The 13771-nt window shown below is 45.4% G+C and overlaps 1 protein-coding gene across 2 annotated transcripts in view; it reads left to right on the top strand.

The window, feature by feature from the left end:
* Positions 1–13242, top strand: part of LOC115103799 (phosphoribosyl pyrophosphate synthase-associated protein 1-like) — a 32685-nt gene extending 19443 nt beyond the window's left edge. Inside the window, exons 5-11 of one of the 2 annotated variants that reach the window (XM_029624757.2) lie at positions 8486–8601; positions 8740–8795; positions 8937–9091; positions 10201–10245; positions 11959–12029; positions 12270–12416; positions 12755–13242. In XM_029624757.2, the coding sequence (XP_029480617.1) occupies positions 8486–8601; positions 8740–8795; positions 8937–9091; positions 10201–10245; positions 11959–12029; positions 12270–12416; positions 12755–12913 (749 nt within the window). In that variant the 3' untranslated portion in view covers positions 12914–13242. The remainder of the gene's footprint in view (positions 1–8485; positions 8602–8739; positions 8796–8936; positions 9092–10200; positions 10246–11958; positions 12030–12269; positions 12417–12754) is intronic. The other variant, XM_029624758.2, reaches the window with a different exon arrangement.
* Positions 13243–13771: the final 529 nt, after the last annotated feature.

Raw genomic sequence — 13771 nt, 5'->3', positions numbered from 1 at the left:
GGCAGCAGCCTTTAATATGCTAGTAATGGCTATTTAGCAGTCTGATGACCTTGAAATGGAAGCTGTTTTTCAGTCTCTCGTTCCCAGCTTTGATGCACCTGTACTGACCTCGCCTTCTGGATGATAGCGGGGTGAAAAGGCTGTGGCTCGGGTGGTTGTTGTCCTTGATGATCTACTAGACGTAACAGGAAATGTAAATCCCGGACACTCAAATTGTATGATATGTTACGTAAGACACAATGGTCTAAGGCAAAAAATTGAAGTCGGCAACCCAAAGGTTGTGAGTTCAAATGTCATCACGGACAACTTCAGCGTTTCAGCTACTTTTCAACGACTTGCTACTTAGCATGTTAGCTAACCCTTCCCCTAACCGTAATCCTTTTAGCTAACCCTTCCCCTAACCGTAATCCTTTTAGCTAACCCTTCCCCTAACCGTAATCCTTTTAGCTAACCTTAACCGTATCATACGTTTTGCAAATTGGTTATTTATTTTTATTCAACCTTTTATTTAACTAGGCAAGTCAGTTAAGAACACATTTTTATTTACTATGACGGCCTACCAAAAGGCCGCCTACGGGGGCTGGGATTAAAATAAATAAAAATAGGGCAAAACACATCACGACGAGAGACCTAAGACGACGACAAAACATGGCAGCAACACAACAACACGGTACAAACATTGGGCACAGAAAACAGCACAAAGGGCAAGAAGGTAGAGACCACAATACATGTGAAGCAGCCACAACTGTCAGTAAGAGTGTCCACGATTCCATCTTTGAATGAAGAGATGGAGATAAAACGGTCCAGTTTGAGGTTTTTTTGCACCTCGCTCCAGTCGCTCGCTGCATCTAACTGAAAAGAGGAGTGACCAACAGAACAGGTGTTGTATGTGGAGGTTGAGGGCTGCACGAGGCATCTCAGATAAGGGGGGAGTGAGGTCTGAGAGGGTTTTATAAATAAGCATCAACCAGTGCGTCTTGCGACGGGTCTACAGAGATTACCAGTTTACAGAGTGCAGTGTTGTGTCCTATAAGGAGCATTGGTGGCAAATCTGATGGCAGAATGGTAAAGAACATCTAGCCGCCCGAGAGCACCCTTACCTGCCGATCTATAAATTATGTCTCCTTAGTCTAACATGGGTAGGATGGTCATCTGAATCAAGGTTAGTTAAGCAGTTGGGGTGGAAGAGGTGCAATTACGATAGAGGAAACCAAGTCTAGATTTAGCTTTAACCTGCAGCTTTGATATGTGCTGAGAGGACAGTGTACCATCTAGCCATACTCCTAAGTACTTGTATGGGGTGACTACCTAAGCTCTAAACCCTAAGAGGTAGTAATCACACCGGTGGGGAGAGGGGCGTTCTTCTTACCAAACCACATGACCTTTTGTTTTGGAGGCGTTCAGAACAAGGTTAAGGGCAGAGAAAGCTTGTTGGACACTTAAGAAGGCTTTGTAGAGCGTTTAACACAAAATCCGGGGAGGGGCCAGCTGAGTGTAAGACTGTATCTGTATATAAATGGATGAGAGCGCTTCCTACTGCTTGAGCTATGTGGACATAATACAAATTGTAATTCATCACATATCATACGAAATGGGTGATGGACATCCACAAATTAATAAATACGAAATGAAACGTAACATATTATATTAAATGGAGTGTTTTCCGATTTACGTACAGAATAATAAGAAATGATCTGATACCGGGCTGGGTAACGTTACACCATAGCAAGTCCATGAACTCTGTCACCACATGCAGCTAGCAGAAAAGCCAATGGTCATATTATGGTATTTTAGTAGGGAAACACTTATTGCGTCACTCTGTAAAAGCTAACACTGACTGGACCGGGCACATTGCATGCGCTAGCATTACAATTATATATATTTTTTTTACACATGCATGTTATTCAATCATTTTATCCACATTGCTCGCGTGCGTCAACGAGCGTCTGTGTTGCCGAACGCTAAAATAGAACTTGGTTTGGTTTTCACGAGGATACAAACCCACGTGGGTGGTTGCTAGACGAACGAGGAGAGAATAATCAAAGATAACGAACTAAAAACTGTTTTACTTTTTATCTGTGTATTAATCGTCAAGAGTAGAGAAATACTATTTTGTATAACACCGGGTCAAACTTCTACAAAGAACCAGCTAAAAAGAGGACCATATGCATGTAATCAACACTGCTAGCTAGCCAGCTAGCCCCGAATAGCAGCACAGTAGAAACTATTACACTCAACGGAACGACTTGATTAGTGTAGTGTCAACAACGCAGCCAATGCCAGCTAGCCTACATAGTCAATAACACAGCCTCTGCCAGCTAGCCTACTTCAGCAGTACTGTATCATTTTAATCATTTTAGTCAATAAGATTCTTGCTACGTAAGCTTAACTTTCTGAACACTCGAGACGTGTAGTCCACTTGTCATTCCAATCTCCTTTGCATTAGCGTAGCCTCTTGTGTAGCCTGTCAACTATGTGTCTGTCTATCCCTGTTCTCTCCTCTCTGCACAGACCATACAAACGCTCCACACCGCGTGGCCGCGGCCACCCTAATCTGGTGGTCCCAGCGCGCACGACCCACGTGGAGTTCCAGGTCTCCTGTAGCCTCTGGAACTGCCGATCTGCGGCCAACAAGGCAGAGTTCATCTCAGCCTATGCCTCCCTCCAGTCCCTCGACTTCTTGGCACTGACGGAAACATGGATCACCACAGACAACACTGCTACTCTTACTGCTCTCTCTTCGTCTGCCCACGTGTTCTCGCACACCCCGAGAGCTTCTGGTCAGCGGGGTGGTGGCACCGGGATCCTCATCTCTCCCAAGTGGTCATTCTCTCTTTCTCCCCTTACCCATCTGTCTATCGCCTCCTTTGAATTCCATGCTGTCACAGTTACCAGCCCTTTCAAGCTTAACATCATTATCATTTATCGCCCTCCAGGTTCCCTCGGAGAGTTCATCAATGAGCTTGATGCCTTGATAAGCTCCTTTCCTGAGGACGGCTCACCTCTCACAGGTGGCGAATCGCATCTCTGCATGTCTGGCAGACATATCAGTGTGGATGACGGATCATCACCTCAAGCTGAACCTCGGCAAGACGGAGCTGCTCTTCCTCCCGGGGAAGGACTGCCCGTTCCATGATCTCGCCATCACGGTTGACAACTCCATTGTGTCCTCGTCCCAGAGCGCTAAGAACCTTGGCGTGATCCTGGACAACACCCTGTCGTTCTCAAATAACATCAAGGCGGTGGCCCGTTCCTGTAGGTTCATGCTCTACAACATCCGCAGAGTACGACCCTGCCTCACACAGGAAGCGGCGCAGGTCCTAATCCAGGCACTTGTCATCTCCCGTCTGGATTACTGCAACTCGCTGTTGGCTGGGCTCCCTGCCTGTGCCATTAAACCCCTACAACTCATCCAGAACGCCGCAGCCCGTCTGGTGTTCAACCTTCCCAAGTTCTCTCACGTCACCCCGCTCCTCCGCTCTCTCCACTGGCTTCCAGTTGAAGCTCGCATCCGCTACAAGACCATGGTGCTTGCCTACGGAGCTGTGAGGGGAACGGCACCTCACTACCTCCAGGCTCTGATCAGGCCCTACACCCAAACAAGGGCACTGCGTTCATCCACCTCTGGCCTGCTCGCCTCCCTACCACTGAGGAAGTACAGTTCCCGCTCAGCCCAGTCAAAACTGTTCGCTGCTCTGGCCCCCAATGGTGGAACAAACTCCCTCACGACGCCAGGACAGCGGAGTCAATCACCACCTTCCGGAGACACCTGAAACCCCACCTCTTTAAGGAATACCTAGGATAGGATAAAGTAATCCTTCTCCCCTCCCCCCCCTTAAAAGACCTAGATGCACTATTGTAAAGTGGCTGTTCCACTGGATGTCATAAGGTGAAAGCACCAATTTGTAAGTCGCTCTGGATAAGAGCGTCTGCTAAATGACTTAAATGTAAATGTAATGTCACAGTTCTGGGCGACTTTAACCTCCCCACGTCTACCTTTGACTCATTCCTCTCTGCCTCCTTCTTTCCACTCCTCTCCTCTTTTGACCTCACCCTCTCACCTTCCCCCCCTACTCACAAGGCAGGCAATACGCTCGACCTCATCTTTACTAGATGCTGTTCCTCCACTAACCTCATTGCAACTCCCCTCCAAGTCTCCGACCACTACCTTGTATCCTTTTCCCTCTCGCTCTCATCCAACACTTCCCACACTGCCCCTACTCGGATGGTATCGCGCCGTCCCAACCTTCGCTCTCTCTCCCCCGCTACTCTCTCCTCTTCCATCCTATCATCTCTTCCCTCTGCTCAAACCTTCTCCAACCTATCTCCTGATTCTGCCTCCTCAACCCTCCTCTCCTCCCTTTCTGCATCCTTTGACTCTCTATGTCCCCTATCCTCCAGGCCGGCTCGGTCCTCCCCTCCCGCTCCGTGGCTCGACGACTCATTGCGAGCTCACAGAACAGGGCTCCGGGCAGCCGAGCGGAAATGGAGGAAAACTCTCCTCCCTGCGGACCTGACATCCTTTCACTCCCTCCTCTCTACATTTTCCTCTTCTCTCTCTGCTGCTAAAGCCACTTTCTACCACTCTAAATTCCAAGCATCTGCCTCTAACCCTAGGAAGCTCTTTACAACCTTCTCCTCCCTCCTGAATCCTCCCCCCCCTCCTCCCTCTCTGCAGATGACTTCGTCAACCATTTTGAAAAGAAGGTCGACGACATCCGATCCTCGTTTGCTAAGTCAAACGACACCGCTGGTTCTGCTCACACTGCCCTACCCTGTGCTCTGACCTCTTTCTCCCCTCTCTCTCCAGATGACATCTCGCGTCTTGTGACGGCCGGCCGCCCAACAACCTGCCCGCTTGACACTATCCCCTCCTCTCTTCTCCAGACCATTTCCGGAGACCTTCTCCCTTACCTCACCTCGCTCATAAACTCATCCCTGACCGCTGGCTACGTCCCTTCCGTCTTCAAGAGAGCGAGAGTTGCACCCCTTCTGAAAAAACCTACACTCGATCCCTCCGATGTCAACAACTACAGACCAGTATCCCTTCTTTCTTTTCTCTCCAAAACTCTTGAACGTGCCGTCCTTGGCCAGCTCTCCCGCTATCTCTCTCAGAATGACCTTGATCCAAATCAGTCAGGTTTCAAGACTAGTCATTCAACTGAGACTGCTCTTCTCTGTATCACGGAGGTGCTCCGCACTGCTAAAGCTAACTCTCTCTCCTCTGCTCTCATCCTTCTAGACCTATCGGCTGCCTTCGATACTGTGAACCATCAGATCCTCCTCTCCACCCTCTCCGAGTTGGGCATCTCCGGCGCGGCCCACGCTTGGATTGCGTCCTACCTGACAGGTCGCTCCTACCAGGTGGCGTGGCGAGAATCCGTCTCCACACCACGTGCTCTCACCACTGGTGTCCCCCAGGGCTCTGTTCTAGGCTCTCTCCTATTCTCGCTATACAGCAAGTCACTTGGCTCTGTCATAACCTCACATGGTCTCTCCTATCATTGCTATGCAGACGACACACAATTAATCTTCTCCTTTCCCCCTTCTGATGACCAGGTGGCGAATCGCATCTCTGCATGTCTGGCAGACATATCAGTGTGGATGACGGATCCTCACCTCAAGCTGAACCTCGGCAAGACGGAGCTGCTCTTCCTCCCGGGGAAGGACTGCCCGTTCCATGATCTCGCCATCACGGTTGACAACTCCATTGTGTCCTCCTCCCAGAGCGCTAAGAACCTTGGCGTGATCCTGGACAACACCCTGTCGTTCTCAACTAACATCAAGGCGGTGGCCCGTTCCTGTAGGTTCATGCTCTACAACATCCGCAGAGTACGACCCTGCCTCACACAGGAAGCGGCGCAGGTCCTAATCCAGGCACTTGTCATCTCCCGTCTGGATTACTGCAACTCGCTGTTGGCTGGGCTCCCTGCCTGTGCCATTAAACCCCTACAACTCATCCAGAACGCCGCAGCCCGTCTGGTGTTCAACCTTCCCAAGTTCTCTCACGTCACCCCGCTCCTCCGCTCTCTCCACTGGCTTCCAGTTGAAGCTCGCATCCGCTACAAGACCATGGTGCTTGCCTACGGAGCTGTGAGGGGAACGGCACCTCAGTACCTCCAGGCTCTGATCAGGCCCTACACCCAAACAAGGGCACTGCGTTCATCCACCTCTGGCCTGCTCGCCTCCCTACCACTGAGGAAGTACAGTTCCCGCTCAGCCCAGTCAAAACTGTTCGCTGCTCTGGCCCCCCAATGGTGGAACAAACTCCCTCACGACGCCAGGACAGCGGAGTCAATCACCACCTTCCGGAGACACCTGAAACCCCACCTCTTTAAGGAATACCTAGGATAGGATAAAGTAATCCCTCTCACACCCCCTTAAAAGATTTAGATGCACTACTGTTCCACTGGATGTCATAAGGTGAATGCACCAATTTGTAAGTCGCTCTGGATAAGAGCGTCTGCTAAATGACTTAAATGTAAATGTAAATGTCAGCTTAAATCCAATGTTAATCTCCAAGGCAAACTAGCTAGCTAGCTAAATGTTCATTCATGTTTTTTTTCCGACCTGCCCTGAAATTAATATAATTGATTTACACTTGGTTTTCACACGTGTCTGGTTGGGGATGGACAAAATTATAATTCACACAAGCACATATGTGAGCCGGTCTAGCTCGGGTGTTGCTTGACCCAGTGGTGGAAAAAGTACCAAATTACCATACTTGAGTCATTTTCTATTAAGGTATCTTTACTTTTACTCAAGTAAAACTGCAAGTCACCCAGTAAAATACTACTTGAGTAAAAGTCAAACTATCTGGTTTTAAATACAGTGGGGCAAAAAAGTATTTAGTCAGCCACCAATTGTGCAAGTTCTCCCACTTAAAAAGATGAGGCCTGCAATTTATCATAGGTACACTTCAACTATGACAGACAAAATGAGAAAAAAAATCCAGAAAATCACATTGTAGGATTTTTTAATTAATTTATTTGCAAATTATGTTGGAAAATAAGTATTTGGTCACCTACAAACAAGCAAGATTTCTGGCTCTCACAGGCCTGTAACTTCTTCTTTAAGAGGCTCCTCTGTCCTCCACTCGTTACCTGTATTAATGGCACCTGTTTGAACTTATCAGTATAAAAGACACCTGTCCACAACCTCAAACAGTCACACTCCAAACTCCACTATGGCCAAGACCAAAGAGCTGTCAAAGGACACCAGAAACAAAATTGTAGACCTGCACCAGGCTGGGAAGACTGAATCTGCAATAGGTAAGCAGCTTGGTTTGAATAAATCAACTGCGGGAGCAATTATTTGGAAATGGAAGACCTACAAGACCACTGATAATCTCCCTCGATCTGGGGCTCCACGCAAGATCTCACTCCATGGGGTCAAAATGATCACAAGAATGGTGAGCCAAAATCCCAGAACCACATGGGGGGACCTAGTGAATGACCTGCAGAGAGCTGGGACCAATGTAACAAAGCCTACCATCAGTAACACACTACGCCGCCAGGGACTCAAATCCTGCAGTGCCAGATGCCCCCCTGCTTAAGCCAGTACATGTCCAGGCCCGTCTGAAGTTTGCTAGACAGCATTTGGATGATCCAGAAGAAGATTGGGAGAATGTCATATGGTCAGATGAAACCAAAATATAACTTTTTGGTAGAAACTCAATTCGTTGTGTTTGGAGGACAAAGAATGCTGAGTTGCATCCAAAAAACACCATACCTACTGTGAAGCATGGGGGTGGAAACATCATGCTTTGGGGCTGTTTTTCTGCAAAGGGACCAGGATGACTGATCCATGTAAAGGAAATAATGAATGGGGCCATGTATCGTGAGATTTTGAGTGATAACCTCCTTCCATCAGCAAGGGCATTGAAGATGAAATGTGGCTGGGTCTTTCAGCATGACAATGATCCCAAACACACCGCCCGGGCAACAAAGGAGTGGCTTCGTAAGAAGCATTTCAAGGTCCTGGAGTGGCCTAGCCAGTCTCCAGATCTCAACCCCATAGAAAATCTTTGGAGAGAGTTGAAAGTCCGTGTTGCCCAGCAACGGCCCCAAAACATCACTGCTCTAGAGGAGATCTGCATGGAGGAATGGGCCAAAATACCAGCAACAGTGTGTGAAAACCTTGTGAAGACTTACAGAAAACTTTTGACCTCTCATTGCCAACAAAGGGTATATAACAAAGTATTGAGAAACTTTTGTTATTGACCAAATACTTATTTTCCACCATAATTTGCAAATAAATAAATTAAAAATCCTACAATGTGATTTTCTGGATTTTGTTTCCTCATTTTGTCTGTCATAGTTGAAGTGTACCTATGATGAAAATTACAGGCCTCATCTTTTTAATTGGGAGAACTTGCACAATTGGTGGCTGACTAAATACTTTTTTGCCCCACTGTAAGTAGTACTTTAAAGTATTTTTCTTAAGTATTTTACACCACTGGCTTGACCCACTGGTGTTATCACAGGGCTAACTCACATCATCACAATGGACCTTCACCAGAAGGAGATCCAGGGCTTCTTCAGTTTCCCTGTTGATAACCTGCGTGCCTCGCCCTTCCTGCTACAGTACATCCAGGAGGAAGTAAGACTACATTACCCAGAATCCTCCAGTCACTTGTAGAATTTCAATCATGATATAATGTATTTGTTGACTAAAGTTTTAGTTTTAATGTGGTGTTGAACTGTGAAATCATGTTGGATAATGTTTATTTGTTTCTAGATTCCAGACTACAGAAATGCCATTATCGTTGCAAAGTCTCCTTCGGCGGCCAAGAGGTAACATAAAGGTTGGGAGTTTTCCAGCAAGATGGATAGTGAATGATGTGAAGTGTGTTTGTGGCTGCAGATTTGTGTGTAATGGTGATTTGTTTGCTCTGTATGTATTTAAATCCTTTTTTGTGTGTGCGTTCATTCCAGAGCTCAATCCTATGCTGAGCGGCTGCGGCTGGGCCTGGCGGTGATGCACGGGGAGGCCCAGTGTTCAGAGTCTGACATGGCCGACGGAAGACACTCTCCCCCTCCAATGTCTTCAGGACGCACCACCTCTGGCCACCCTGGTCTGGAGCTGCCATGTAAGATACCCCTGACATGCACAGGCGTGTGTGCACACACACACACACACACTAGAAAATATCCCTGCCTTTGACCATAACACACAAAAATCACTTGTGTTGCTCTCATGTATATAATCTGCCTAGTCAGCAGACCGTGCTGGTTTATGTAACCACTAGTGTCAGCACAGGATGAGTTCAGCCCTGACTGCTGTCTATCAGAGGAATCCATAGAAAGGTAATGAGTCTGAACCGAAGGGTTAAAGCCCCACTGCTTATGGGGAGTAGACGACACTGGGATGGGCCTCCCATGCAGCATGCATACGCTTGTGAACGCACGTACACCCAGACTCTGATCCTATCCATTGTAGAGACACTGAAACATGGCATTGGGTCAAATGGAGGCTTTACAGAGATCTAATGGAACAGTATTTACAGAAAAAGAAAAAACTGTATTTTACATTTATGGACTGTCCGAATAACAACCCATAGCTCAGAGTTATTTTTACAAATCCATTTGTCACAGAAATGCTGTTTAAAAAATAATAAAAATAAATAAAAAATCCAGCCCTGAATGCCCAAAGGCACTGGTAACAAAGAGGACCTCCACACATTGTCCTCATGCTGACGGTGTGCAACTGGAGTGGTTCAGCCAGTCAGGGCTGTAGTATGTGTTGGTTCAGCAACAAAGCAATCATTCTCGGAAGCCTGACACTACTGGCAATGCCTGTGAAATACTGCAGGCCATAAGTCATCCATTCCCCTCGTTCCACTCTCCTCCACACAGCTTCTGGATTTCTCTTCTCACCTTTTTCTTCTCATTTTCTCTCATTCTTCTCTCTGTTTCTCCCTTCCTTTATACAGGAACAGGGTTGGTCTCCCTTTATCAAAACAACAGCTAAATTCAGATACGGAGCAAAGGGGCACCTTTTAATCTTTGAGAAAATAAGACCCCCCCGTTATTTTTTATTTTAAACTTTATTTTATTTGCTTTCCTTGGATAAATGGGACCAGAAGGCCTGTCTTCAGTTCTGGAGTTGTTTGTCTGTATGCTGCCTTTGTCTGTCTGTATGTCTATTATATATTCTCTGTATATGACAGTGTTAACATATACCATTTATCTTTTGAAGACACAGGGAGGCACCAGCCTTCGTTCCCAGGCATAGAGCTCCCAAGTACGACCGTAATGCTTCACTCTCTCTTCTGCTAACCCCCTATCCTGCAATACTATTTGTGATCGCTTATACCTGCCTGCATGTAATGTTGATGTCTACCGAGAGAGTTTCCATTTCTAGCAGTACTGACCTTCTAAATTCCACTTTGTGAAGATCTCAGTTCAGTTAAGTGTTTAGACTGAGGGCGGGGCAGTCAAACATACCTGGGGTTTGAGTTTAAAATTTTTTTTTTTTAAACGGTGTAGGAATGAAAATCGTCCTACAATTATAGTCTTTTCACTTAGCCTGCTAGCTGTCATCGTAACGAAAGCCAGACTGTCGTGGGAGCAACGGAAATTCCTAAAGCGATGGATAGGGGACAATTTAAACAAATTTAAAAAAATAAAACATTGAAAAATTTAAGGGAATATAATACATTTTAAGTGCTGCCCCTCCCAACTGTTGGCTGTCACAAAATTTGGTATGCTTATTGAAACAAGATATCTGTAAAACAGCAGATTTCTTCACCTCATTGGTGTCAAGGTCTTTCAGATAATCCCAAGCTTACATTGTACGGTATTCCTCACTTGATACATTTTTTACATTACATGCCTTTTGTCTAATACACAATTAACTGTGAACTTCCAAAATTCTAATAAAATCATCACATTCAACCCTACCGATAGCAATAAGAATCTGCTGGATGCATTCATGCAAGTATCATGGAAAAATACATGGCTCTTCCCATGTATACTTTGGAGTTGCACTACAATTAATACCAGTTTGAAATCATGTGGCTTGTCAACATTCCCTTCAACATGCCTCAAATGTAGCATTTATCTGACTTTTGACCCCTTCAAAGCAACCAACAAAATGGCTGCTAATGCAAATTCCTTACCAGAGGGCACCTACTGTATCCCACTGCCAGGTTGGTGATTGGCATACATTTTATGGGGCCAATCATTGCCCCATAAATGTTATGTCATTTTGGGCAATTTCTCTATAGCTCCAATGGAGATGAGGGAAACATTGCAAGCACCTCAGAGGTTGAGTGAGGCATGATGGCAAGCTTGGTTGTGTTCCCCTGCATCCTTTTTCTTGATCAATTCCTAGTTTAGAATATTTAGAGCTAACTTGCTGATTCAGCAACGGTAATGATTCTTGTATATTTAAAAACTCAACACCCCCCCCAACCCCTAAAGCCTTAAATCTATTTGAACAAAATCATTTTGTTGCTAATGTCAACACCTTGGAGTTCCAAGTAGAGCCTCATGATTCAAACCTGAGTTTTTAAATATGCAAACATCTGGTTGGATGCCTCTGGGCTGACGATGAGGAAACAGGTTTGAAGTTGGTTGTGATTTGGCATGGCATGGGGTTGCTGTGTGGATCCCTAAATCCCAAACCGGATGTTTTATTTGTGGGAAGGAAGACAGCTCTATATTCATAAGCCATGTGTTGCTATCATCGCAATATGCCTGAAGCTGCCCTATATTTACCCCAAATCATTTCACTTAGTTGTCCTTGTCAAAATTAGAGTTTCAGGATTATTCTGTAGGCGTTGTAGCAGTCTGTGGACATTGAGTTAGAGCTGTCTTGCATGGTCTTTGCAGGTGTTGAACTTGATCCCTTACTCAATCTCCTCTCCCAATAATTTCAATGTAATTTTTCCTCCTCATTTTCCTCTGAACCACTGTTTTGAAAGTGATGATAAATCTCTCTCTTCTCTTTCAGTAATGATGGCCAAGGAGAAACCGCCAATCACTGTAGTGGGAGATGTGGGAGGTCGCATCGCTATCATTGTTGTAAGAATTTGATAGTCTCTTATTTCTGTTTAAACTTTAACCCCTATGGGACAAAAAATAACTTCCAACTATTGCTAACAAGCAAGAGTGAGTGTTATATCAACTAGTGAAATTTCACACTCACTGTTCTGAGGAAGTCCCTCGTGTAAGGTGTATTTGGACATACTGTATGATAGAGCTGGTGTTTTTTATTTATCTAGACGCTAATAAACTTCCGCCTTTGTTGATTCCCTCTCTCAGGATGACATCATAGACGACGTGGAGGACTTTGTGGCGGCGGCTGAGATTCTGAAAGAGAGAGGGGCCTATAAGATCTACATCATGGCGACACATGGCCTGCTCTCAGCAGAGGCCCCCCGGCTCATAGAGGAATCCGCCATCGACGAGGTAAGACTAAGGACACGGGCCGTACTCGCACAGGCGTTTTATTAAGCCTGAAATAGCTGTCTTTTCTAACATCGACACAACTGACAATTATTGTAAGTAGTCTGTGCTGCTCCGATACTTGAAGCTTCTCAAGGTCGGAAGTGTCTCTTTGCTGAATAAATCAAACAAATCTATGCTTCCTTAAAAAGACAAGTACACACACCGATACCCAAATACAGTAATATGCAATGCATACTCAAACTCTGCGAATACACTACTGTTTTCTAATAATTCAAAGGACATTCTTAAACAGGTCCTGCTGTAACCTGACTCTCCATTTTGTGTCCTTGTGCCCCCAGGTGGTGGTGACTAATACAGTCCCTCACGAGGTCCAGAAGCTCCAGTGTCCCAAGATCAAGACAGTGGACGTCAGTATGATCCTGGCCGAGGCCATCCGACGCATCCACAATGGAGAGTCCATGGCTTACCTGTTCCGTAACATCACAGTAGATGACTGAGCTACACGCACAAATACGTTGTGTTCACACCGTGAGACCAAGGATTTTCACCTCGGTTACATAGGCAGTTGTTTCTTTTCATTCTTGTTGACTTGCCATGTAAAAATAAATATCTTGCATTCTCAATAAATGTCTACTGTTCAGTCCACTACTGTACTGTGTTAAACTATATGCATGGTAAATTCATCACCCATCACTCTCATAAAGAACAATTTGCACTGATATATCTTGGATTAGTTTAATTTAATCTTAGTGTGCGTGTATTGTATGCAACTTTTCAGTGTTTACTTACAGCACAGCATTTGGTTAATAAATCCTTTTTTGATGAACATGTATTTGTGATCAATTGAACTCCAATATTGAAGCAAGACTGGTACGTAGTTAGTCTGTTCGAAAGGTTACTGAATTAGCTTGTAGTTAGATGCCTATGGCCCAAAGCTCTTCGCAGCCGTTGAACTATAGCACAGAATTGTAACAAGTGGCAAGGCCTATTTTAGTCACAGATACCGATACCGCTCTAACTGAAATCGGACAAGAATAGACACTTGCACAGTCTGTTTTCTGCACACACAAAAAAAGAAATGTTATTTTTTTCTGTCACTTGGCAAATTATGATAGACAAATCAGAGGACCTCCGTCTATCAGCTATCAAAGAAGACTGCTCTGTTTTCATGGGGATTTGATCTCCATTTGCTCATAGATGAAAACAGGGAATATGCATATCGAGGACTTTACTGAACCCATTAATCACACAGAAGTAGATGAGGCTAAGCCTTTGAAGAGAACAAATGCTTAAATCTGCTCTTATATATTTTCATGTGTAGCGATGATCTCTTCCTCTCTCTTGTTCCCTTGAAG

This window comes from Oncorhynchus nerka, linkage group LG21 (assembly GCF_034236695.1).
Source record: "Oncorhynchus nerka isolate Pitt River linkage group LG21, Oner_Uvic_2.0, whole genome shotgun sequence".
Classification (NCBI taxonomy): Eukaryota; Metazoa; Chordata; class Actinopteri; order Salmoniformes; family Salmonidae; genus Oncorhynchus; species Oncorhynchus nerka.
This window is presented reverse-complemented; position numbering and strand designations above follow the sequence as displayed.